This window comes from Coccinella septempunctata, chromosome 8, assembly GCF_907165205.1.
Source record: "Coccinella septempunctata chromosome 8, icCocSept1.1, whole genome shotgun sequence".
Taxonomy (NCBI): Eukaryota; Metazoa; Arthropoda; class Insecta; order Coleoptera; family Coccinellidae; genus Coccinella; species Coccinella septempunctata.
This window is the reverse complement of record NC_058196.1, coordinates 7,946,400-7,973,992: the sequence shown is the minus strand read 5'-3', so window position 1 is coordinate 7,973,992 and position 27,593 is coordinate 7,946,400. Positions and strand designations below refer to the sequence as shown.

At 36.5% G+C, this 27,593-nt stretch overlaps 1 protein-coding gene and 2 long non-coding RNA genes across 3 annotated transcripts; 2 read left to right on the top strand and 1 right to left on the bottom strand.

Annotated features, from left to right (window-relative positions):
* Positions 1–5,781: 5,781 nt before the first annotated feature.
* Positions 5,782–6,783, bottom strand: LOC123318268. The gene has a single exon (XM_044904885.1). It carries the CDS (start codon positions 6,781–6,783, stop codon positions 5,782–5,784), a length of 1,002 nt encoding a protein of 333 aa, XP_044760820.1.
* A 14,444-nt stretch (positions 6,784–21,227) lies between these two features.
* Positions 21,228–22,216, top strand: LOC123318319. The gene is made up of 2 exons (XR_006538283.1): positions 21,228–21,621; positions 21,702–22,216. It is a non-coding gene; the product is annotated as an uncharacterized LOC123318319 (long non-coding RNA).
* Positions 22,217–22,569: 353 nt separating this feature from the next.
* Positions 22,570–24,162, top strand: LOC123318317. The gene is made up of 3 exons (XR_006538281.1): positions 22,570–23,491; positions 23,574–23,664; positions 23,727–24,162. It is a non-coding gene; the product is annotated as an uncharacterized LOC123318317 (long non-coding RNA).
* Positions 24,163–27,593: the final 3,431 nt, after the last annotated feature.

Here is a 27,593-nt window from a genome sequence, read left to right as displayed (position 1 = left end):
ACATGTTGAATTTCAGATCGATAGTTCTGATAGAAATGAAGATTTCAGTAGTCGATTCGGCAAAATATCATTTCAATTCCTAAGGAACTATTGGATCGATTCGAACCAAATCTTGAAACTGCACATAGTTTCGAATTGAGATGCACATGTTGAATTTCAGTTTGATAGTTCAGATAGAAATTGATATTTCAGTGGTCAATTCGGCAAAAAGTGATATCAATTCCTCGAAAACTGTTGGATCAATTCCTAAGGAACTATTGGATCGATTCGAACCAAATCTTGAAATTGCACATAGTTTTCGAATTGAGATGCACATGTTGAATTTCAGTTCGATAGTGCAGATAGGAATTGAGATTTCAGTGGTCTATTCGGCAAAGTGTGATATCAATTCCTCGAAAACTGTTGGATCAATTCGAACCAAATCTTGAAACTGCACATAGTTTTCGAAATGAGATGCACATGTTGAATTTCAGATCGATAGTTCTAATAGGAATGGAGATTTCAGGAGTCGATTCGACAAAATATCATTTCAATTCTTAAGGAACTATTGGATCAATTCGAACCAAATCTTTAAACTGCACATAGTTTTCGGATTGAGATGCACATGTTGAATTTCAGTTCGATAGTTCAGATAGGAATTGAGATTTCAGTGGTCGAATCGACAAAATATCATTTCAATTCCTAAGGAACTATTCGACCCAAATCCCGAAACTGTACACAGTTTTTGATTTGAGATGCATATGTTGAATTTTAGTTCGATTGTTCAGATAGGAATTGTGATTTCAGTGGTCAATTCGGCAAAGTGTCATATCAATTCCTCGAAAACTGTTGGATCAATTCGAACCAAATCTTGAAACTTTACATTGTTTTCGGATTGAGATGCACATGTTGAATTTCAGTTCGATAGTTCAGATAGGAATTGAGATTTCAGTGGTCAAATCGGCAAAGTGTGATATCAATTCCTCGAAAACTGTTGGATCAATTCGAACCGAATCTTGAAACTGCACATAGTTTTCGAATTGAGATGCATATGTTGAATTTCAGTTCGATAGTTCTGATAGGAATTGAGATTTCAGTGGTCTATTCGGCAAAGTGTGATATCAATTCCTCAAAAACTGTTGAACCAATTCGACCCAAATCTTGAAACTGCACATAGTTTTCGAATTGAGATGCACATGTTGAATTTCAGTTCGAAAGTTCAGATAGGAATTGAGATTTCAGTGGTCAATTCGGCAAAGTGTGATATCAATTCCTTGAAAACTGTTGGATCAATTCGAACCAAATCTTGAAACTGCACATAGTTTTCGAATTGAGATGCACATGTTGAATTTAAGTTCGATAGTTCAGATAGGAATTGAGATATCAGTGGTCAATTCGGCAAAGTGTGATATCAATTCCTCGAAAACTGTTGGATCAATTCGAACCAAATCTTGAAACTGCACATAGTTTTCGAATTGAAATGCACATGTTGAATTTCAGTTCGATAGTGCAGATAGGAATTGAGATTTCAGTGGTCTATTCGGCAAAGTGTGATATCAATTCCTCAAAAACTGTTGAACCAATTCGACCCAAATCTTGAAACTGCACATAGTTTTCGAATTGAGATGCACATGTTGAATTTCAGATCGATAGTTCTGATAGGAATGAAGATTTCAGTAGTCGATTCGGCAAAATATTATTTTAATTCCTAAGGTACTATTGGATCGATTCGAAACAAATCTTGAAACTGCACATAGTTTTCGAATTGAGATGCACATGTTGAATTTCAGTTCGAAAGTTCAGATAGGAATTGAGATTTCAGTGGTAAATTCGGCAAAGTGTGATATCAATTCCTCGAAAACTGTTGGATCAATTCGAACCGAATCTTGAAACTGCACATAGTTTTCGAATTGAGATGCACATGTTGAATTTCAGTTCGAAAGTTCAGATAGGAATTGAGATTTCAGTGGTCAATTCGGCAAAGTGTGATATCAATTCCTTGAAAACTGTTGGATCAATTCGAACCAAATCTTGAAACTGCACATAGTTTTCGAATTGAGATGCACATGTTGAATTTAAGTTCGATAGTTCAGATAGGAATTGAGATATCAGTGGTCAATTCGGCAAAGTGTGATATCAATTCCTCGAAAACTGTTGGATCAATTCGAACCAAATCTTGAAACTGCACATAGTTTTCGAATTGAAATGCACATGTTGAATTTCAGTTCGATAGTGCAGATAGGAATTGAGATTTCAGTGGTCTATTCGGCAAAGTGTGATATCAATTCCTCAAAAACTGTTGAACCAATTCGACCCAAATCTTGAAACTGCACATAGTTTTCGTATTGAGATGCACATGTTGAATTTCAGTTCGAAAGTTCAGATAGGAATTGAGATTTCAGTGGTCAATTCGGCAAAGTGTGATATCAATTCCTCGAAAACTGTTGGATCAATTCGAAGCGAATCTTGAAACTGCACATAGTTTTCGAAATGAGATGCACATGTTGAATTTCAGATCGATAGTTCTAATAAAAATGGAGATTTCAGAAGTCGATTCGACAAAATATCATTTCAATTCTTAAGGAACTATTGGATCAATTCGAACCAAATCTCGAAACTGCACATAGTTTTCGGATTGAGATGCACATGTTGAATTTCAGTTCGATAGTTCAGATAGGAATTGAGATTTCAGTGGTCAATTCGGCAAAGTGTGATATCAATTCCTTGAAAACTGTTGGATCAATTCGAACCAAATCTTGAAACTGCACGTAGTTTTCGAATTGAGATGCACATGTTGAATTTCAGTTCGATAGTTCAGATAGGAATTGAGATTTCAGTGGTCAATTCGGCAAAGTGTGATATCAATTCCTAAAAACTGTTGGATCAATTCGAACCAAATCTTGAAACTGCACATAGTTTTCGGATTGAGATGCACATGTTGAATTTCAGTTCGATAGTTCAGATAGGAATTGAGATTTCAGTGGTCAATTCGGCAAAGTGTGATATCAATTCCTTGAAAACTGTTGGATCATTTCGAACCGAATTTTGAAACTGCACATAGTTTTCGAAATGAGATGCATATGTTGGATTTCAGTTCGATATTTCTGATAGGAATTGAGATTTCAGTGGTCAATTCGGCAAAGTGTGATATCAATTCCTTGAAAACTGTTGGATCAATTCGAACCGAATCTTGAAACTGCACATAGTTTTCGAAATGACATGCATATGTTGAATTTCAGTTCGATATTTCTGATAGGAATTGAGATTTCAGTGGTCTATTCGGCAAAGTGTGATATCAATTCCTCGAAAACTGTTGGATCAATTCTAAGCGAATCTTGAAACTGCACATAGTTTTCGAAATGAGATGCACATGTTGAATTTCAGATCGATAGTTCTAATAGGAATGGAGATTTCAGAAGTCGATTCGACAAAATATCATTTCAATTCTTAAGGAACTATTGGATCAATTCGAACCAAATCTCGAAACTGCACATAGTTTTCGGATTGAGATGCACATGTTGAATTTCAGTTCGATAGTTCAGATAGGAATTGAGATTTCAGTGGTCAATTCGGCAAAGTGTGATATCAATTCCTTGAAAACTGTTGGATCAATTCGAACCAAATCTTGAAACTGCACGTAGTTTTCGAATTGAGATGCACATGTTGAATTTCAGTTCGATAGTTCAGATAGGAATTGAGATTTCAGTGGTCAATTCGGCAAAGTGTGATATCAATTCCTAAAAACTGTTGGATCAATTCGAACCAAATCTTGAAACTGCACATAGTTTTCGGCACATGTTGAATTTCAGTTCGATAGTTCAGATAGGAATTGAGATTTCAGTGGTCAATTCGGCAAAGTGTGATATCAATTCCTTGAAAACTGTTGGATCATTTCGAACCGAATCTTGAAACTGCACATAGTTTTCGAAATGAGATTGTTAAAAAATCGAGGGTGTTATGATTTTTAATTAAAGAGTAGTGGACTGTATTAAAAGATAATTGAGTTGGAGATGGTATAAAAACATTTATTAAGAATCATTCACAACCATAAAATGAATATGTCACCTGCATGAAGCTAATACAGTAAAAAGGAACTAATATTAACAACATCTATAAACTCAGAGAGACAATATTCAATTAAAAACAAGAGATGGTCCAGAGCAGTTCAAATGAGAAGTCACTTGATGTCAGACTTAGACGTTGAGGAGTTCAATAAATTCAATATCAACACAACGGTTACACAGTGATAGGGCAATCAATTGAAAATTGATTGCGAGAGCCTCCTTTTTCTATCAGAAAACGCGAAGGTTAGAATATTGAATTTTAAAGAGAAGACGCGAGAGTACAGAGAAATAGGCCCGAGGTGAAACTGCAATGTCTAAGTCTGATCATCAACGAGAAATCGATACATTAAATTTGAGTTGATCAATAATGTTAATGTAAGTATGAGCAGAACAAGAGTAGCACAAGTTAAATGAGAAGCACAGAATTAATGAATTTGAGAAGCACTAGAATATTAAAAATAATATGAAAAGGGCAATAAATTCTAATTAAATGAGAAGTTCGATAATAATTAATTAAATGAAAAGGACAATCATAATTAATATGAGAAGAACATACTATAATTCATATACATTGAGATGATCTTGAAGAGTGCAAAAATTTATCAATGAATTCAGCATTTACAGAGACGAACTGCTTACAAGTAAGCACGATTAGAACGTTCATCAGAAAAATAGAAGAAACAATTGATAAATTAAGAGAAGTCATGAGAGTACTGAGTTGAATAAATCTCTAATCGTAGATTTTGAGATGTGCTGAAGGCTGAGAAAACTAACATGCATGTTGAGTCCGATGAATGAATATAGAAGAGAAACAATGAGAGTACATATTATAAAGAGTAGACCATACCAAGTGAGTAGACATGAGTGTTCGAGCAGACTTTCCAGGGTGGAGCCTAGGTCGAGGTGTATCGAGCAATGTCATTGATCGTTTAACTAACGTTGAGGTGTTCACATCCTTTTCTGAGGAAAACAGCTACGTCCAGGGTCCACCCTGGAGAATATGAGGATTCATTCATCTGAAACTCAACACCATGAATTAGTCATATGTATAAGAGGTGATCATACGAGGTGTTATAAAAATGATAAAACTGACTCTAATAATAATGAGTATTACGAGAAGACAAATGAATCAGATATCAATTTTATAGAGATGAACTTGAGAAGTTTCAATCCTGGTGCTACATACCCATTTTCATGTGAGATGATCTAGAGAAGTCTGAAAATCTATATAAATTATGAAATATGATAAAATATATAGTTTTGAGAAGACAATAGTTCGATTTGAGTTGAGAAGACATTTCAATTGAGCAGTGCTCGCAAGGATTCGGAATCTATTTCTAGATTCCGAATCTCTTGCACGTGGACTAATTTCAGTATAACGAAATTATCATGAAAATGGTGTAATGTATGATGTTGAGCAGTCTGAGAGTACTTTACCTTAAGAGATGAACAATTTAGCACCAGGATTGATGCGAGATGACTTGAAAATTAATAACTAGAAGAGGTGAGCGTGAAAATGAGAGGTTAGAAAAGCACTATGAAAGCTAAGAGGCGTTACTACTACAGAGCTAACAAAGAGAATGAATTAAAAATGGCTTCAGCGGAAACTGGACATCTGACATCTTGTAGAGGGGGCTGCGCCGTCGATGCTGTCGAGTGGAACATCCTTGAGAACTGCCAGTGGCGTCGTTGAGAAGGGGCTGAATTTTTAACATTCCGCCCGCCATAACTAACAGCGTTAGTTATCGAGAAGACTTGAGGGGTTGAAATTCTTTCTTGCTTCGTCTGGAGTGGACACTGGCAGAATTGCCAACTTTGAGATCGGTCTGGTTAGAGTGGACGTGGAGGTCTTGAGAGTGACGACGCGAACAAGGCCGTCTGTCCCTGGGTGCACAGCCATTACTCGCCCTAATGGCCACTTGCATGGAGGTAATCTTTCATCGGTGGGGAGTACTAGTGACCCAACCTTTATGTCATGGGCTGGATGGTGCCACTTTGAGATGGACAGTTGACGTTGTAGAAATTGAGTTGACCATTTGGACCAGAACTGCTGGGTGCGTTGCTGAATTAACTGCCATCTTGACAGTCGAGAAGTCGAGAGGTCTTCGAGAGATGGCTCAGGTACGGTGTTCAGAGCTGTACCTATTAAGAAGTGGCCTGGTGTGAGAGCGGAGCAGTCTTCAGGATCATCGCTGAGCGGTTCGAGAGGTCTAGAATTGAGGATGGCTTCGATCTGTGTGAGGAGTGTGATCAGCTCTTCCATGGTGAATGGCTGATCCTTGGTAGCCCGGGCGAGGTGGTATTTGAAAGATTTCACTGCTGCTTCCCATTTTCCTCCCATGTGAGGAGCTGCCGGTGGGTTGAAGCACCAGTTAGTACCTTCTTTCAAGAGGAGTTCGGCGATGACCTGGTTTTGTGAGGAGGCCTTTGAGAACATGGTCTTGAGAGTGGCATCGGCTCCCATGAAGTTGGTTCCGCAGTCTGAGTATAAGGTTTCACAGATGCCTCGTCGAGCGGTAAACCTACGGAACGCAGCAATAAATGATTCGGTAGTGTAATCACTTACGGCTTCGAGGTGGACTGCTGAGGTGGCGAAGCAGACAAACACACAAACCCAGCCTTTGTGTGTCTTTGCTCCTCTTCCTTTCCAGGCTTTGAGAGTGAGAGGTCCGGCGTAGTCTACACCAGTGTGGAGAAAGGGGCGAGATGGTCTAACGCGTGGTTCTGGTAACTGGCCCATGAGTTGTTGAGCTCTTATACCTCGATGCCGTGCACATGTAACACACTTCAGGATGTGGGATTTCACTGGGGCTCTTCCTCCAATGATCCAATATTGTTGTCGGATGGTGGACAGTGTGAGTTGTGTACCTCCATGGAGAGTTCGTTTGTGAGCAGAATCTATAATCAGAGAAGTCAATTGAGAAGCTCGAGGAATTATTGCAGGATGCTTGCTATCTGGGTCTAAGAGAGCGTTGGTGATTCGTCCTCCTACACGAATGACACCTTCTTGATCGATGAACGCCGTGAGTCTACTGAACACATGTGAGGATGACAGAGCAGTACCATTTTGAAGAGCCTTGAGTTCTTGAGGAAAATACACTTCTTGAGTAGAATTGATCCAATAGATCCTTGATTTTTCCAAGTCAGTTGAGGTGAGCGGAGTTGTGAAGTTCAGAGTTGAGGAGTGTCTGAGTCGGGCGAGGACTCTTAAACAGAGAGAGGTGATTCTTAACAATTTATTGAGAGAAGAATACCTGTATATAAGATCCCACGAGTAGTCTAGAGTTGCGGCCGTGAGGAGGTTCTTGGTGGTTCTTGAAATTTTACACAGTTTTCGAATTGAGATGCACATGTTGAATTTCAGTTCGATAGTTCAGATAGGAATTGAGATTTCAGTTGTCAATTTGGCAAAGTGTGATATCAATTCCTTGAAAACTGTTGGATCAATTTGAACCAAATTTTGAAACTGCACATATACTTCATTCACTTTTATTTTAGCAGTCGGTTGGCCATGGAAATTTGACACATTTCACTCTGTATTGTACGAAAATGTGGGGTTATGAAGCTTGTCAAAACATTTTTGGGTTTTAAATCAACGCTATGTTGCCCGTTCTACGTAAAAGTTTCTGCTTTTACGTATTTCATCACAATGTCGAATTTCTTCGGAAAATATTATATGTGACGAACAAAATTGAAGTTTATGCAAACTGATTGAAGGCATACCAAATCTAGTTATTCACATGGAATATACAAGAGATCAATATAATATCATAATATGCACTAGCTTGAGGAGAGTTGATGTTCGTTATCTTCTTTGGCTTACATCATTTGTAGATTTCAAAAATATTAACTCGAAGATGAAATGCATATGATGCAGTAGTTGGGAATGGGTATCTCCCGAAGGAATTAACAGATAATTACAAGAATGTTAAATTCTTCAACAAAAATCATCTTGCATCAATATAGGTAAAAGAAATTGAAGGAAGTTTCAAGTTTAGATGAACTTCACCTTTGAACAAAAATTTCACATGAATAAACAAGTAACAGGGTAACTTGCGCGTATTTGTGGCTATTCATCTTAATACATTGATGTAATAATAATAATTATAGGTATTTATTAGTACCATAAGACATTCACATTGTATAGGACAAGTCAAATGAAAAATCCATTTTAGGGAACTCATTCTCCGATGTTATTTATCGAAAATCCTGTAGTAAACTTTTCGCATTAATTCACTCAAACATAAAATTCTCGAATGCCACCACTTTTTTGGGTCTCCCAATAGAAGGAAATTCTTTGTCATCCTCTTCATTCACAATCTTTCTGATTTTGGAAATATTCAGCTGAAATATAAGTCGTTTAGATTCAGATGAAACATTATATAAATTCTCTTACATTGAATTATGTTCGCTACCGTCTAACGTATTGTGGATTGGAGGAATTGAGAATTCAATGGTCAATTCGGCAAAATGTGATATAAATTCCTCGAAAACTGTTGGATCAATTCGAACCAAATTTTGAAACTGCACATAGTTTTCGAATTGAGATGCACATGTTGAATTTCAGTTCGATAGTTCAGATAGGAATTGAGATTTCAGTGGTCAATTCGGCAAAGTGTGATATCAATTCCTCGAAAACTGTTGGATCAATTCGAACGAAATCTTGAAACTGCACATAGTTTTCGAATTGAGATGCACATGTTGAATTTCAGTTCGATAGTGCACATAGGAATTGAGATTTCAGTGGTCTATTCGGCAAAGTGTGATATCAATTCCTCAAAAACTGTTGAACCAATTCGACCCAAATCTTGAAACTGCACATAGTTTTCGAATTGAGATGCACATGTTGAATTTCAGATCGATAGTTCTGATAGGAATGAAGATTTCAGTAGTCGATTCGGAAAATATCATTTCAGTTCCTAAGGAACTATTGGATCGATTCGAACCAAATCTTGAAACTGCACATAGTTTTCGAATTGAGATGCACATGTTGAATTTCAGTTCGATAGTTCAGATAGGAATTGAGATTTCAGTGGTCAATTCGGCAAAGTGTGATATCAATTCCTCGAAAACTGTTGGATCGATTCGAACCAAATCTTGAAACTGCACATAGTTTTCGAAATGAGATGCACATGTTGAATTTCTAATCGATAGTTCTAATAGGAATGGAGATTTCAGTAGTCGATTCGGCAAAGTGTGATATCAATTCCTCGAAAACTGTTGGATCAATTCGAACCAAATCTTGAAACTGCACATAGTTTTCGAATTGAGATGCACATGTTGAATTTCAGTTCGATAGTGCAGATAGGAATTGAGATTTCAGTGGTCTATTCGGCAAAGTGTGATATCAATTCCTCAAAAACTGTTGAACCGATTCGACCCAAATCTTGAAACTGCACATAGTTTTCGAATTGAGATGCACATGTTGAATTTCAGATCGATAGTTCTAATGGGAATGGAGATTTCAGAAGTCGATTCGACATTATATCATTTCAATTCCTAAGGAACTATTGGATCAATTCGACCCAAATCCCGAAACTGTACACAGTTTTTGATTTGAGATGCACATGTTGAATTTTAGTTCGATAGTTCAGATAGGAATTGTGATTTCAGTGGTCAATTCGGCAAAGTGTCATATCAGTTCCTCGAAAACTGTTGGATCACTTCGAACCAAATCTTGAAACTTCACCTTGTTTTCGGATTGAGTTGCACATGTTGAATTTCAGTTCGATAGTTCTGATAGGAATGAAGATTTTTGTAGTCGATTCGGCAAAATATCATTTCAATTCCTAAGGAACTATTGGATCGATTCGAACCAAATCTAGAAACTGCACATAGTTTTCGAATTGAGATGCACATGTTGAATTTCAGTTCGTAAGTTCAGAAAGGAATTGAGATTTCAGTGGTCAATTCGGCAAAATGTGATATAAATTCCTCGAAAACTGTTGGATCAATTCGAACCAAATCTTGAAACTGCACATAGTTTTCGAATTGAGATGCACATGTTGAATTTCAGTTCGATAGTGCAGATAGGAATTGAGATTTCAGTGGTCTATTCGGCAAAGTGTGATATCAATTCCTCAAAAACTGTTGAACCAATTCGACCCAAATCTTGAAACTGCATATAGTTTTTGAATTGAGATGCACATGTTGAATTTCAGATCGATAGTTCTGATAGGAATGAAGATTTCAGTAGTCGATTCGGCAAAATATCATTTCAATTCCTAAGGAACTATTGGATCGATTCGAACCAAATCTTGAAACTGCACATAGTTTTCGGATTGAGATGCACATGTTGAATTTCAGTTCGTAAGTTCAGAAAGGAATTGAGATTTCAGTGGTCAATTCGGCAAAGTGTCATATCAGTTCCTCGAAAACTGTTGGATCAATTCGAACCAAATCTTGAAACTTCACCTTGTTTTCGGATTGAGTTGCACATGTTGAATTTCAGTTCGATAGTTCTGATAGGAATGAAGATTTTTGTAGTCGATTCGGCAAAATATCATTTCAATTCCTAAGGAACTATTGGATCGATTCGAACCAAATCTAGAAACTGCACATAGTTTTCGAATTGAGATGCACATGTTGAATTTCAGTTCGATAGTTCAGATAGGAATTGAGAATTCAATGGTCAATTCGGCAAAATGTGATATAAATTCCTCGAAAACTGTTGGATCAATTCGAATCAAATCTTGAAACTGCACATAGTTGTCGAAATGAGATGCATATGTTGAATTTCAGTTCGATAGTTCTGATAGGAATTGAGATTTCAGTGGTCTATTCGGCAAAGTGTGATATCAATTCCTCAAAAACTGTTGGAACAATTCGATCCAAATCTTGAAACTGCACATAGTTTTCGAATTGAGATGCACATGTTGAATTTCAGTTCGATAGATCTGATAGGAATGGAGTTTTGATTCGGCAAAGTATGATATCAATTCCTAAAAACTGTTGAATCAATTCGAACCAAATCTTGAAACTGCACATAGTTTTCGAATTGAGATGCACATGTTGAATTTAAGTTCGATAGTTCTGATAGGAATCGAGATTTCAGTGGACGATTCAATATAGTATCTTTTGAATTCCTAAGGAACTATTGGATCAATACGACCCAAACCTCGAAACTGTACACAGTTTTCGAATTGAGATGCACATGTTGAATTTCAGTTCGATAGTTCAGATAGGAATTGAGATTTCAGTGGTCAATTCGGCAAAGTGTGATATCAATTCCTCGAAAACTGTTGGATCAATTCCAACCTTGAAATTTTACACAGTTTTCGAATTGAGATGCACATGTTGAATTTCAGTTCGATAGTTCAGATAGGAATTGAGATTTCAGTGGTCGAATCGACAAAATATCATTTCAATTCCTAAGGAACTATTGAATCAATTCGACCCAAATCCCGAAACTGTACACAGTTTTTGATTTGAGATGCACATGTTGAATTTTAGTTCGATAGTTCAGATAGGAATTGTGATTTCAGTGGTCAATTCGGCAAAGTGTCATATCAATTCCTCGAAAACTGTTGGATCAATTCGAACCAAATCTTGAAACTTTACATTGTTTTCGGATTGAGATGCACATATTGAATTTCAGTTCGATAGTTCTGATAGGAATGAAGATTTCAGTAGTCGATTCGGCAAAATATCATTTCAATTCCTAAGGTACTATTGGATCGATTCGAACCAATTCTTGAAACTGCACATAGTTTTCGAATTGAGATGCACATGTTGAATTTCAGTTCGATAGTTCAGATAGGAATTGAGATTTCAGTGGTCAATTCGGCAAAGTGTGATATCAATTCCTCGAAAACTGTTGGATCAATCGAACCAAATCTTGAAATTGAACATAGTTTTCGAATTGAGATGCACATGTTGAATTTCAGTTCGATAGTGCAGATAGGAATTGAGATTTCCGTGGTCTATTCGGCAAAGTGTGATATCAGTTCCTCAAAAACTGTTGAACCAATTCGACCCAAATCTTGAAACTGCATATAGTTTTCGAATTGAGATGCACATGTTGAATTTCAGATCGATAGAACTGATAGGAATGAAGATTTCAGTAGTCGATTCGGCAAAATATCATTTCAATTCCTAAGGAACTATTGGATCGATTCGAACAAAATCTTGAAACTGCACATAGTTTTCGAATTGAGATGCACATGTTGAATTCAGTTTGATAGTTCAGATAGGAATTTAGATTTCAGTTGTCAATTCGGCAAACTGTGATATCAATTCCTCGAAAACTGTTGGATCAATTCGAACCAAATCTTGAAACTGCACGTAGTTTTGAATTGAGATGCACATGTTGAATTTCAGTTCGATAGTGCAGATAGGAATTGAGATTTCAGTGGTCTATTCGGCAAAATATCATTTCAATTCCTAAGGTACTATTGGATCGATTCGAACCAAATCTTGAAACTGCACATAGTTTTCGAATTGAGATGCACATGTTGAATTTCAGTTCGATAGTTCAGATAGGAATTGAGATTTCAGTGGTCAATTCGGCAAAGTGTGATATCAATTCCTCGAAAACTGTTGGATCAATCGAACCAAATCTTGAAATTGAACATAGTTTTCGAATTGAGATGCACATGTTGAATTTCAGTTCGATAGTGCAGATAGGAATTGAGATTTCCGTGGTCTATTCGGCAAAGTGTGATATCAGTTCCTCAAAAACTGTTGAACCAATTCGACACAAATCTTGAAACTGCACATAGTTTTCGAATTGAGATGCACATGTTGAATTTCAGATCGATAGTTCTGATAGGAATGAAGATTTCAATAGTCGATTCGGCAAAATATCATTTCAATTCCCAAGGAACTATTGGATCAATACGACCCAAACCTCGAAACTGTACACAGTTTTCGAATTGAGATGAACATGTTGAATTTCAGTTCGATAGTTTAGATAGGAATTGAGATGGTCAATTCGGCAAAGTGTGATATCAATTCCTCGAAAACTGTTGGATCAATTCGAACCAAATCTTGAAACTGCACATAGTTTTCGAATTGAGATGCACATGTTGAATTTCAGATCGATAGTTCTGATAGGAATGAAGATTTCAATAGTCGATTCGGCAAAATATCATTTCAATTCCCAAGGAACTATTGGATCAATACGACCCAAACCTCGAAACTGTACACAGTTTTCGAATTGAGATGAACATGTTGAATTTCAGTTCGATAGTTTAGATAGGAATTGAGATTTCAGTGGTCAATTCGGCAAAGTGTGATATCAATTCCTCGAAAACTGTTGGATCAATTCGAACCAAATCTTGAAACTGCACGTAGTTTTCGAATTGAGATGCACATGTTGAATTTCAGATCGATTGTTCTTATAGGAATGAAGATTTCAATAGTCGATTCGGCAAAATATCATTTCAATTCCCAAGGAACTATTGGATCAATACGACCCAAACCTCGAAACTGTACACAGTTTTCGAATTGAGATGAACATGTTGAATTTCAGTTCGATAGTTTAGATAGGAATTGAGATTTCAGTGGTCTATTCGGCAAAGTTTGATATCAATTCCGCAAAAACTGTTGAACCAATTCGACCCAAATCTTGAAACTGCACATAGTTTTCGAATTGAGATGACATGTTGAATTTCAGATCGATAGTTCTGATAGGAATGAAGATTTCAGTAGTCGATTCGGCAAAATATCATTTCAATTCCTAAGGAACTATTGGATCGATTCGAACCAAATCTTGAAACTGCACATAGTTTTCGAATTGAGATGCACATGTTGAATTTCAGATCGATAGTTCTAATAGGAATGGAGATTTCAGAAGTCGATTCGACAAAATATCATTTCAATTCCTAAGGAACTATTGGATCAATTCGAACCAAATCTTGAAACTGCACATAGTTTTCGGATTGAGATGCACATGTTGAATTTCAGTTCGATAGTTCAGATAGGAATTGAGATTTTAGTGGTCAATTCGGCAAAGTGTGATATCAATTCCTTGAAAACTGTTTGATCAATTCGAACCAAATCTTGAAACTGCACATAGTTTTCGAAATGAGATGCATATGTTGAATTTCAGTTCGATAGTTCTGATAGGAATTGAGATTTCAGTGGTCTATTCGGCAAAGTGTGATATCAATTCCTCAAAAACTGTTGAACCAATTCGACCCAAATCTTGAAACTGCACATAGTTTTCGAATTGAGATGCACATGTTGAATTTCAGATCGATAGTTCTAATAGGAATGGAGATTTCAGAAGTCGATTCGACAAAATATCATTTCAATTCTTAAGGAACTATTGGATCGATTCGAACCAAATCTTGAAACTGCACATAGTTTTCGAATTGAGATGCACATGTTGAATTTCAGTTCGATAGTTCAGATAGGAATTGAGATTTCAGTGGTCAATTCGGCAAAGTGTGATATCAATTCCTCGAAAACTGTTGGATCAATTCGAACGAAATCTTGAAACTGCACATAGTTTTCGAATTGAGATGCACATGTTGAATTTCAGTTCCATAGTGCTCATAGGAATTGAGATTTCAGTGGTCTATTCGGCAAAGTGTGATATCAATTCCTCAAAAACTGTTGAACCAATTCGACCCAAATCTTGAAACTGCACATAGTTTTCGAATTGAGATGCACATGTTGAATTTCAGATCGAAAGTTCTGATAGGAATGAAGATTTCAGTAGTCGATTCGGAAAATATCATTTCAATTCCTAAGGAACTATTGGATCGATTCGAACCAAATCTTGAAACTGCACATAGTTTTCGAATTGAGATGCACATGTTGAATTTCAGTTCGATAGTTCAGATAGGAATTGAGATTTCAGTGGTCAATTCGGCAAAGTGTGATATCAATTCCTCGAAAACTGTTGGATCGATTCGAACCAAATCTTGAAACTGCACATAGTTTTCGAATTGAGATGCACATGTTGAATTTCAGTTCGATAGTGCAGAGAGGAATGAAGATTTCAGTATTCGATTCGGCAAAATATCATTTCAATTCCTAAGGAAATATTGGATCGATTCGAACCAAATTTTGAAACTGCACATAGTTTTCGAATTGAGATGCACATGTTGAATTTTAGTTCGATAGTTCAGATAGGAATTGAGATTTCAGTGGTCAATTCGGCAAAGTGTGATATCAATTCCTCGAAAACTGTTGGATCAATTCGAACCGAATCTTGAAACTGCACATAGTTTTCGAATTGAGATGCACATGTTGAATTTCAGATCGATAGTTCTAATAGGAATGGAGATTTCAGAAGTCGATTCGGCAAAATATCATTTCAATTCCTAAGGTAATATTGGATCGATTCGAACCAAATCTTGAAACTGCACATAGTTTTCGAATTGAGATGCACATGTTGAATTTCAGTTCAAAAGTTCAGATAGGAATTGAGATTTCAATGGTCAATTCGGCAAAGTGTGATATCAATTCCTCGAAAACTGTTGGATCAATTCGAACCGAATCTTGAAACTGCACATAGTTTTCGAATTGAGATGCACATGTTGAATTTCAGTTCGATAGTGCAGATAGGAATTGAGATTTCAGTGGTCTATTCGGCAAAGTGTGATATCAATTCCTCGAAAACTGTTGGATCAATTCGAACCAAATCTTGAAACTGCACATAGTTTTCGAATTGAGATGCACATGTTGAATTTCAGTTCGATAGTGCAGATAGGAATTGAGATTTCAGTGGTCTATTCGGCAAAGTGTGATATCAATTCCTCAAAAACTGTTGAACCAATTCGACCCAAATTTTGAAACTGCACATAGTTTTCGAATTGAGATGCACATGTTGAACTTCAGATCGATAGTTCTGATAGGAATGAAGATTTCAGTAGTCGATTCGGCAAAATATCATTTCAATTCCTAAGGTAATATTGGATCGATTCGAACCAAATCTTGAAACTGCACATAGTTTTCGAATTGAGATGCACATGTTGAATTTCAGTTCAAAAGTTCAGATAGGAATTGAGATTTCAATGGTCAATTCGGCAAAGTGTGATATCAATTCCTCGAAAACTGTTGGATCAATTCGAACCGAATCTTGAAACTGCACATAGTTTTCGAATTGAGATGCACATGTTGAATTTCAGTTCGATAGTGCAGATAGGAATTGAGATTTCAGTGGTCTATTCGGCAAAGTGTGATATCAATTCCTCGAAAACTGTTGGATCAATTCGAAACAAATCTTGAAACTGCACATAGTTTTCGAAATGAGATGCATATGTTGAATTTCAGTTCGATAGTTCTGATAGGAATTGAGATTTCAGTGGTCTATTCGGCAAAGTGTGATATCAATTCCTCGAAAACTGTTGAACCAATTCGATCCAAATCTTGAAACTGCACATAGTTTTCGAATTGAGATGCACATGTTGAATTTCAGATCGATAGTTCTGATAGGAATGAAGATTTCAGTAGTCGATTCGGCAAAATATCATTTCAATTCCTAAGGAACTATTGGATTTGAAATTCAACATGTGCATCTCAATTCGAAAACTATGTGCAGTTTCAAGATTTGGTTCGAATCGATCCAATAGTACCTTAGGAATTGAAATAATATTTTGCCGAATCGACTACTGAAATCTTCATTCCTATCAGAACTATCGATCTGAAATTCAACATGTGCATCTCAATTCGAAAACTATGTGCAGCTTCAAGATTCGGTTCGAATTGATCCAACAGTTTTCAAGGAATTGATATCACACTTTGCCGAATTGACCACTGAAATCTCAATTCCTATCAGAAATATCGAACTGAAATCCAACATATGCATCTCATTTCGAAAACTATGTGCAGTTTCAAGATTCGGTTCGAAATGATCCAACAGTTTTCAAGGAATTGATATCACACTTTGCCGAATTGACCACTGAAATCTCAATTCCTATCTGAACTATCGAACTGAAATTCAACATGTGCATCTCAATCCGAAAACTATGTGCAGTTTCAAGATTTGGTTCGAATTGATCCAACAGTTTTTAGGAATTGATATCACACTTTGCCGAATTGACCACTGAAATCTCAATTCCTATCTGAACTATCGAACTGAAATTCAACATGTGCATCTCAATTCGAAAACTTCGTGCAGTTTCAAGATTTGGTTCGAATTGATCCAACAGTTTTCAAGGAATTGATATCACACTTTGCCGAATTGACCACTGAAATCTCAATTCCTATCTGAACTATCGAACTGAAATTCAACATGTGCATCTCAATCCGAAAACTATGTGCAGTTTCGAGATTTGGTTCGAATTGATCCAATAGTTCCTTAAGAATTGAAATGATATTTTGTCGAATCGACTTCTGAAATCTCCATTCCTATTAGAACTATCGATCTGAAATTCAACATGTGCATCTCATTTCGAAAACTATGTGCAGTTTCAAGATTCGCTTCGAATTGATCCAACAGTTTTCGAGGAATTGATATCACACTTTGCCGAATAGACCACTGAAATCTCAATTCCTATCAGAAATATCGAACTGAAATTCAACATATGCATGTCATTTCGAAAACTATGTGCAGTTTCAAGATTCGGTTCGAATTGATCCAACTGTTTTCAAGGAATTGATATCACACTTTGCCGAATTGACCACTGAAATCTCAATTCCTATCAGAAATATCGAACTGAAATCCAACATATGCATCTCATTTCGAAAACTATGTGCAGTTTCAAGATTCGGTTCGAAATGATCCAACAGTTTTCAAGGAATTGATATCACACTTTGCCGAATTGACCACTGAAATCTCAATTCCTATCTGAACTATCGAACTGAAATTCAACATGTGCATCTCAATCCGAAAACTATGTGCAGTTTCAAGATTTGGTTCGAATTGATCCAACAGTTTTTATTAATTGATATCACACTTTGCCGAATTGACCACTGAAATCTCAATTCCTATCTGAACTATCGAACTGAAATTCAACATGTGCATCTCAATTCGAAAACTAAGTGCAGTTTCAAGATTTGGTTCGAATTGATCCAACAGTTTTCAAGGAATTGATATCACACTTTGCCGAATTGACCACTGAAATCTCAATTCCTATCTGAACTATCGAACTGAAATTCAACATGTGCATCTCAATCCGAAAACTATGTGCAGTTTCGAGATTTGGTTCGAATTGATCCAATAGTTCCTTAAGAATTGAAATGATATTTTGTCGAATCGACTTCTGAAATCTCCATTCCTATTAGAACTATCGATCTGAAATTCAACATGTGCATCTCATTTCGAAAACTATGTGCAGTTTCAAGATTCGCTTCGAATTGATCCAACAGTTTTCGAGGAATTGATATCACACTTTGCCGAATTGACCACTGAAATCTCAATTCCTATCTGAACTTTCGAACTGAAATTCAACATGTGCATCTCAATACGAAAACTATGTGCAGTTTCAAGATTTGGGTCGAATCGATCCAATAGTACCTTAGGAATTAAAATAATATTTTGCCGAATCGACTACTGAAATCTTCATTCCTATCAGAACTATCGATCTGAAATTCAACATGTGCATCTCATTTCGAAAACTATATGCAGTTTCAAGATTTGTTTCGAATTGATCCAACAGTTTTCGAGGAATTGATATCACACTTTGCTGAATAGACCACTGAAATCTCAATTCCTATCTGAACTATCGAACTGAAATTCAACATGTGCATCTCAATCCGAAAACTATGTGCAGTTTCAAGATTTATTTCGAATTGATCCAATATCGACTATATGCAGTTTCAAGATTTGTTTCGAATTGATGCAACAGTTTTCGAGGAATTGATATCACACTTTGCTGAATAGACCACTGAAATCTCAATTCCTATCAGAAATATCGAACTGAAATTCAAAATATGCATCTCATTTCGAAAACTACGTGCAGTTTCAAGATTCGGTTCGAATTGATCCAACACTTTTCAATGAATTGATATCACATAGTTTTCGAATTGAGATGCACATGTTGAATTTCAGTTCGATAGTGCAGATAGGAATTGAGATTTCAGTGGTCTATTCGGCAAAGTGTGATATCAATTCCTCGAAAACTGTTGGATCAATTCGAACCAAATCTTGAAACTGCACATAGTTTTCGAAATGAGATCTGCACATGTTGAATTTCAGATCAATAGTTCCAATAGGAATGGAGATTTCAGAAGTCGATTGGACAAAATATCATTTCAATTCTTAAGGAACTATTGGATCAATTCGAACCAAATCTTGAAACTGCACATAGTTTTCGGATTGAGATGCACATGTTGAATTTCAGTTCGATAGTTCAGATAGGAATTAAGATTTCAGTGGTCAATTCGGAAAAGAGTGATATCAATTCCTTGAAAACTGTTGGATCAATTCGAACCAAATCTTGAAACTGCACGTAGTTTTCGAATTGAGATGCACATGTTGAATTTCAGTTCGATAGTGCAGATAGGAATTGAGATTTCAGTGATCTATTCGGCAAAGTGTGATATCAATTCCTCGAAAACTGTTGGATCAATTCGAACCAAATCTTGAAACTGCACATAGTTTTCGAAATGAGATGCACATGTTGAATTTCAGATCGATAGTTCTAATAGGAATGGAGATTTCAGAAGTCGATTCGACATAATATCATTTCAATTCCTAAGGAACTATTGGATCAATTCGAACCAAATCTCGAAACTGCACATAGTTTTCGGATTGAGATGCACATGTTGAATTTCAGTTCGATAGTTCAGATAGGAATTGAGATTTCAGTGGTCGATTCGGCAAAGTGTGATATCAATTCCTTGAAAACTGTTGGATCAATTCGAACCGAATCTTGAAACTGCACATAGTTTTCGAAATGAGATGCATATGTTGAATTTCAGTTCGATATTTCTGATAGGAATTGAGATTTCAGTTGTCAATTCGGCAAAGTGTGATATCAATTCCTTGAAAACTGTTGGATCAATTCGAACCGAATCTTGAAACTGCATATAGTTTCGGAAATGAGATGCATATGTTGAATTTCAGATCGATAGTTCTAATAGGAATGGAGATTTCAGAAGTCGATTCGACAAAATATCATTTCAATTCTTAAGGAAATATTGGATCAATTCGAACCAAATCTTGAAACTGCACATAGTTTTCGGATTGAGATGCACATGTTGAATTTCAGTTCGATAGTTCAGATAGGAATTGAGATTTCAGTGGTCAATTCGGCAAAGTGTGATATCAATTCCTTGAAAACTGTTGGATCAATTCGAACCAAATCTTGAAGCTGCACATAGTTTTCGAAATGAGATGCATATGTTGAATTTCAGTTCGATAGTTCTGATAGGAATTGAGATTTCAGTGGTCTATTCGGCAAAGTGTGATATCAATTCCTCAAAAACTGTTGAACCAATTCGACCCAAATCTTGAAACTGCACATAGTTTTAGAATTGAGATGCACATGTTGAATTTCAGATCGCTAGTTATGATAGGAATGAAGATTTCAGTAGTCGATTCGGCAAAATATCATTTCAATTCCTAAGGAACTATTGGATCGATTCGAACCAAATCTTGAAAGTGCACATAGTTTTCGAATTGAGATGCACATGTTGAATTCAGTTCGATAGTTCAGATAGGAATTGAGATATCAGTGGTCAATTCGGCAAAGTGTGATATCAATTCCTCGAAAACTGTTGTATTAATTCGAAACAAATCTTGAAACTGCACATAGTTTTCGAATTGAGATGCACATGTTGAATTTCAGTTCGATAGTGCAGATAGGAATCGAGAATTCAGTGGACGATTCAACATAGTATCATTTGAATTCCTAAGGAACTATTGGATCGATTCGAACCAAATCTTGAAACTGCACATAGTTTTCGAATTGAGATGCACATGTTGAATTTCAGTTCGATAGTTCGAAAGGAATTGAGATATCAGTGGTCAATTCGGCAAAGTGTGATATCAATTCCTCGAAAACTGTTGGATCAATTCGAACCAAATCTTGAAACTGCATATAGTTTTCGAATTGAGATGCACATGTTGAATTTCAGTTCGATAGTGCAGATAGGAATTGAGATTTCAGTAGTCAATTCGGCAAAGTCTGATATCAATTCCATGAAAACTGTTGGATCAATTCGAACCGAATCTTGAAACTGCACATAGTTTTCGAAATGAGATGCATATGTTGAATTTCAGTTCGATATTTCTGATAGGAATTGAGATCTCAGTGGTCTATTCGAGTAAGTATCGGTCTACCGAAAAGTCTTTCGATCGAAAGTCTATTCAATAGAAAGTTCTCTGCATCGAAGAGTCACTCGACCGAAAATGACGCCCACTTTCTCCTGATTGGCCAGATTGGTCGGAACGATTCGGAACCACTCGGAACTGGCTCTCTTTCATCTTTGTCTTATCATTTATGAAATTTGACAGAGAATATGCACATTTAGACATTTAATTCTGCAGAACCAAAACGGTTGATTGTTTACATAACCTTTAGTCTGGAAATTTTTAGACTTTCCTCAGAAATGAAATCAATTTGAATAATCATTTTGACGAATCAAGTAGGACCAATGATAATATGATGAAATGCATTGAAAGTGTTCTCTAGGGTACATTCACTGATCAAGCGGAATATATTTTCTATATATTATAAAAGTAGGTATCCATAAATTGTATAAAATGAATATCATTTTCTCATTGTACTAAGTTCAATCAAATGCAACCTTTGTTTTCAGGTAATGTTGAATGCAATATTCTGTATTTGTTTATAAGAGAGGAGTGTAGGGCAAGAGAACCTCACTTCTCAAATGTACCAAGATTTTCGAATTAAATGAGAATGTGATGACGATTAGTTATAATGTCATCTTAACATATAAATTCTACTGATTGAGGCGAAAAGGGCAGTTGGCAATCAGAAAATTTTAAGACCTATCACATTTAATGCTGATTTCTCTTGACTCGAATAAATGATATAGATTACAAGAGACTAAGTACAAACAATGAGTATAATTTACGAACCAGCCATTCAAGAGATTCTCCTCAAACTATGGTTTCAGAAAGTGGATAATAAAAGGACAGATGGAATAACAGATACCTATGAAATCAATAAAATTATTGGGAAAAACAGTGAACTGCTGATATAAGCTTTGCGGATAAGAAATATTTCAAAATTGCCTAAATACAGCAATGAGAATCATACCATATGTCAAGTCATTGTATTGAAATAATTAAATATAAACTGTAGGTTGAATTTTCAAGATGTTCATTAATTAATACTATAACGTTGATAAAAAATGATCACTGAATCGTATCAAATTTTTTGCCACGTTGAAGTGTCGGGTGAGGGTGTGGGAAATTTGAAATGGTGAGCGCCGAAGGCGCGTGGCCGGGTAGAGCGGTACATGGAACGCAAGAGTAAGAATCGAGCTTTCCGAAAATGCCTAGATCGTATTTTTACCCCGTCTAGAAGTGTCCGAAAATTGCGTGAGAAAATCGCGAAATTCACGATTTTCGCGAAAAGATACCAAAATGATTTGATTAGCTTGAGAGATCCGCGGTAGCTCGAGAGCCGGGATGGGTGTCGAACTAAGCTCGAAGAACCCGAAATTAAAATAGGCCTGTTTTTTTTCCCGGAGCCCGAACGATATTACCTAAAAAAGCGTAAGAATTTCGAAAATTTTTGACGTCTACGAAAATTTGATAAATTAATTTCCAAGAGCATAGAGGTAATTTCCATCACGTCCGACGTTTCGAAAGGGGTTTTTGCAGTTTTCGGAAACTCGAGTCGATTATTATATGAATAATGCCAAAATAGGGAAGATAAATGCTAGAGAATCATTCTCCATATCCTGTAGCATCTCCAGGTACCCATATTTCGGCTCGATATGTACAGGTAAGTTTGCAATTTTCGATATAACGAAACCACCTCGGTTAAGCACCGTTCAGAACCTTCGTTTTGGCCCTGAATATTTTCAGTCATTTCGTGATTTTTAGCGTTGAAATTGCCAAGATAAATTTATATTAGGAAAGTCGAGGTCACTTTTCAGCCAAAACTAACTTAAAATTTTATAATTTCCATAATTTTTCAATTCGTATAACGTGTTTTCCTGTCATTCGGGTAGAAGTGTTGTTGGAGCCTTAGGCCAGTTTCATTTGATTGTTGACAGACCGTGAAAAAATTGATGTAAATTTTTAAGGTTTAATTATTATTCAAATTAAAGGATATATTTACTACATTTCTCCCCGTACAATAGCATAGCAGTGCTTCGAAGCTCACATCACAGATGAATTTTTTCCCATAATCCGAAAGTTAGGTTATTATTGAATTTCCAGATATGAAAGACAGTTCTTGGACGTGAATCTGTATAAAAATCAGATGTAATAACTGATAGTTTATTTTGTCACTAACAATACTTATTTTTCAGGCACATATAAATTCATCATATCAAGAAATGTATGAAATTCACAAATGTCAAATATAATCTCTCGGAAAGTCTCATTTTAAATAAAAAAAGCTTCTTCAGGGGTAAGCTTCTAAGCAATTGTTTCAGAAGAGTTAGTATTTGAAGTATATGATTCATTTGTCAAGTTTACATAATGGATTTCAGATTAAATTACATGCAAACTCACAGAATAAGAAACATCCTTAATCTTGGTGTATGAACATAAGAATTTCTAGATAACAAACGGTTCTTGGGGGTGAGTCTGCACAGAAAATCGACCAGGAGATTCTATATTTCATAATTGAAATTTATTTTCAGGCATATATAAATTTATCAGATCAAGAAATGTATAATATCATCTCTCGGACAGTGTTATTTGGTAAAAAAAAAGTTTTTTCAGAGTAAGTTCATAAAGCAATTCGTTCAGGAGAGTTTCCATGTGAAGTAGATGATCTATTTCTCTTCTTTTCAACTGAGTACATCAGATTTCTGACAACGTTCAAGCAATTGGGTAGTGTATGGAGATGATTTTCTTAGTCTAGATCTATGGCAAAATACGTTTTGAGATAAGTTATTCTGTTGGAATTATATAATGATTATTGAAACACAATCTATGAGTGAGCTTTTGCGTTAAAATTCTATGTTTATAGACATTTGTCGAGTTTTCTCATTCAAGGTAAGATTTTTCTCTTATCGTAGAGAGAAGGACTCTGTAGGTTTTTGTTCGAAATAAACTGAATTAAATGTTATAATACTTGAAATCTTCATAATTAGGCTTCTTTTCAATTGCATATAAAAGATTCTGGCCAATTTTCAAGCTTTTTGATTGGTGTACAAGGATTATTCTATTCGCTCATTCCAGATAATAGGAGAAATGTTTTCAATTAACTCATTCGAGTGGAATAATAAAATGATTATTGGGATGATAAAAAGATTATTGAAACACAATCTATGAGTAAGGTTTTACGTAAAAATTCTATATTTATATAGACTTTCGCCAAGTTTTTGTCATTTGAGGTTAGTTTTTTTTCTTATCGTAGATGAAGGGATTTTGTAGATTTTTGTTCAAAATGAACTGAATTAAATATTATGATGCTTGAAATTTTTTTAATTAGGCTTCTTTCCCATTCCATATAACAGATTTTGGCCAATTTTTAAGCTTTTTGATTATTGTACGAGGATTATTGTATTTAATCATTCCAGATAAAAGGAAAAATGTTTTCGAATAACTTATTCGAGTGAAATGATATAATGATTATTGGAATACAATGGCAGGGTGTGTTTTTTGCGTTAAAATTCTACTTTTATAGACTTTTGGCCAGTTATTCTCATTTCAGGTTAGTTTTCTGTTTCATCGTAGAGTAAGAACTTTGTGAGTTTCAATTCAAGATGAACTGAATGCATGGAATCTCCGTTATAAGGCTTCTGTCCAACTGAATATAATTTTTGAGCAGTGTATGAGATTATTTGTTTCCTTTCGTGAAATTTGCGACAATGCCTGTATATATCGAACGGTGTGAGTTATGTGTGATACTCAGTATTGTAAAGTATTCGCGTATCATTAAGTGCGAGGGCCGTAGGCCCGAGCTACGGGCGGAAGACGAATCGCGAGGGCGGAAGGCCCGAGCTACGGACAAAAGGCGATTCTGTCCATGAAGGCGAATCTACCTACAAGGTGGATCTCCTGGCTATACTGATCTGCCAAAAAAGGTAAATCTATCAATAAAGGTAGATCTATGGGCTTACTAGTTAATACTATAACGTTGATAAAAAATGATCACTGAATCGTATCAAATTTTTTGCCAAGTTGAAGTGTCGGTGGAGGGTATGGGAAATTTGAAATGGCGAGCGCCGCAGGCGCGTGGCCGGGTAGAGCGGTAAATGGAACGCAAGAGTAAGAATCGAGCTTTCCGAAAATGCCTAGATCGTATTTTTACCCCGTCTAGAAGTGTCCGAAAATTGCGTGAGAAAATCGCGAAATTCACGATTTTCGCGAAAAGGTACCAATTTGATTTGATTAGCTTGAGAGATCCGCGGTAGCTCGAGAGCCGGGATGGGTGTCGAACTAAGCTCGAAGAACCCGAAATTAAAATAGGCCTGTTTTTTTTCCCGGAGCCCGAACGATATTACCTAAAAAAGCGTAAGAATTTCGAAAATTTTTGACGTCTTTTAAAAATCGAGTGACATTCCACAAAATTAAATTATTTTCTATTGATTATCAGAGAAAATTAAGTGAAAGTGCACTTTGACAATCGATGTCAGAGTGTGATTTAAAGGTTAACGTCAGTTTTGACGGCTTGGCAGCGATCACAGAACGAGGTGCCTTAAATCGATCGGGCTTTTAAAAAACGTTTTTGGCCTAGATATTTATAAAAGGGGAATCGAGCGAGGGCCGAAGGCCCGAGCTACGGACGAAAGGCGAATCTGCCAGTAAAGGTGAATCTACCTACAAGGTGGATCTCCTGGCTATACTAGTTAATACTATAACGTTGATAAAAAATGATCACTGAATCGTATCAAATTTTTTGCCACGTTGAAGTGTCGGTGGAGGGTATGGGAAATTTGAAATGGCGAGCGCCGAAGGCGCGTGGCCGGGTAGAGCGGTAAATGGAACGCAAGAGTAAGAATCGAGCTTTCCGAGAATGCCTAGATCGTATTTTTACCCCGTCTAGAAGTGTCCGAAAATTACGTGAGAAAATCGCGAAATTCACGATTTTCGCGAAAAGGTACCAATTTGATTTGATTAGCTTGAGAGATCCGCGGTAGCTCGAGAGCCGGGATGGGTGTCGAACTAAGCTCGAAGAACCCGAAATTAAAATAGGCCTGTTTTTTTTCCCGGAGCCCGAACGATATTACCTAAAAAAGCGTAAGAATTTTGAAAATTTTTGACGTCTATTAAAAATCGAGTGACATTCCACAAAATTAAATTATTTTCTATTGATTATCAGAGAAAATTAAGTGAAAGTGCACTTTGACAATCGATGTCAGAGTGTGATTTAAAGGTTAACGTCAGTTTTGACGGCTTGGCAGCGATCACAGAACGAGGTGCCTTAAATCGATCGGGCTTTTAAAAAACGTTTTTGCCCTATATATTTATAAAAGGGGAATCTAGCGAGGGCCGAAGGCCCGAGCTACGAACGAATGGCGTATCGCGAGGGCCGTAGGCCCGAGCTACGGACGAAAGGCGAATCTGCCAGTAAAGGTGAATCTACCTACAAGGTGGATCTCCTGGCTATACTAGTTAATACTATAACGTTGATAAAAATTGATCACTGAATCGTATCAAATTTTTTGCCACGTTGAAGTGTCGGTGGAGGGTATGGGAAATTTGAAATGGCGAGCGCCGAAGGCGCGTGGCCGGGTAGAGCGGTACGTGGATAGCTAGAGGAAGAATCGAGCTTTCCGAAAATGCCTAGATCGTATTTTTACCCCGTCTAAAAGTGTCCGAAAATTGCGTTAGAAAATCGCGAAATTCACGATTTTCGCGAAAAGGTACCAAATTGATTTGATTAACTTGAGGGATCCGCGGTAGCTCGAGAGCCGGTATGGGTGTCGAACTAAGCTCGAAGGACCCGAAATTAAAATAGGCCTGTTCTTTTTCCCGGAGCCCGAACGAAATTTCCTAAAAAAGCGTGAGAAATTTGAAAATTTTTGACGTCTATTAAAAATCGAGTGACATTCCACAAAATTAAATAATTTTCTATTGATTATCAGAGAAAATTAAGTGTTAGTGCACTTTGACAATCGATGTCAGAGTGTGATTTAAAGGTTAACGTCAGTTTTGACGGAATTGGCAGCGATCACAGAACGAGGTGCCTTAAATCGATCGGACTTTTGAGAAAACGTTTTTGGCCTAGATATTTATAAAAGGGGAATCGAACTATGGACGAAAGGCGAATTGCGAGGGCCGTAGGCCCGAGCTACGAACAAAAGGCGTATTACGAGGGCCGTAGGCCCGAGCTACGGACGAAAGGCGAATCTGCCAGTAAAGGTGAATCTACCTACAAGGTGGATCTCCTGGCTATACTAGTTTGATTCATAATGCGAATAAGATGTATTATCAAACATTCCAAATATTCTCCTCATACTATGATGTATACTTACTCTATATACGAAGGACTAATAGGGAATGTAGCATTCTGTTTCTTGATGGATAAGTTTTATTCACACTGATTCGAAGTGTCT

Coding starts and splice junctions, on each gene's coding strand:
- LOC123318268 (XM_044904885.1), bottom strand. CDS start 6,783: ATGGGCCAGTTACCAGAACCACGCGTTAGACCATCTCGCCCCTTTCTC.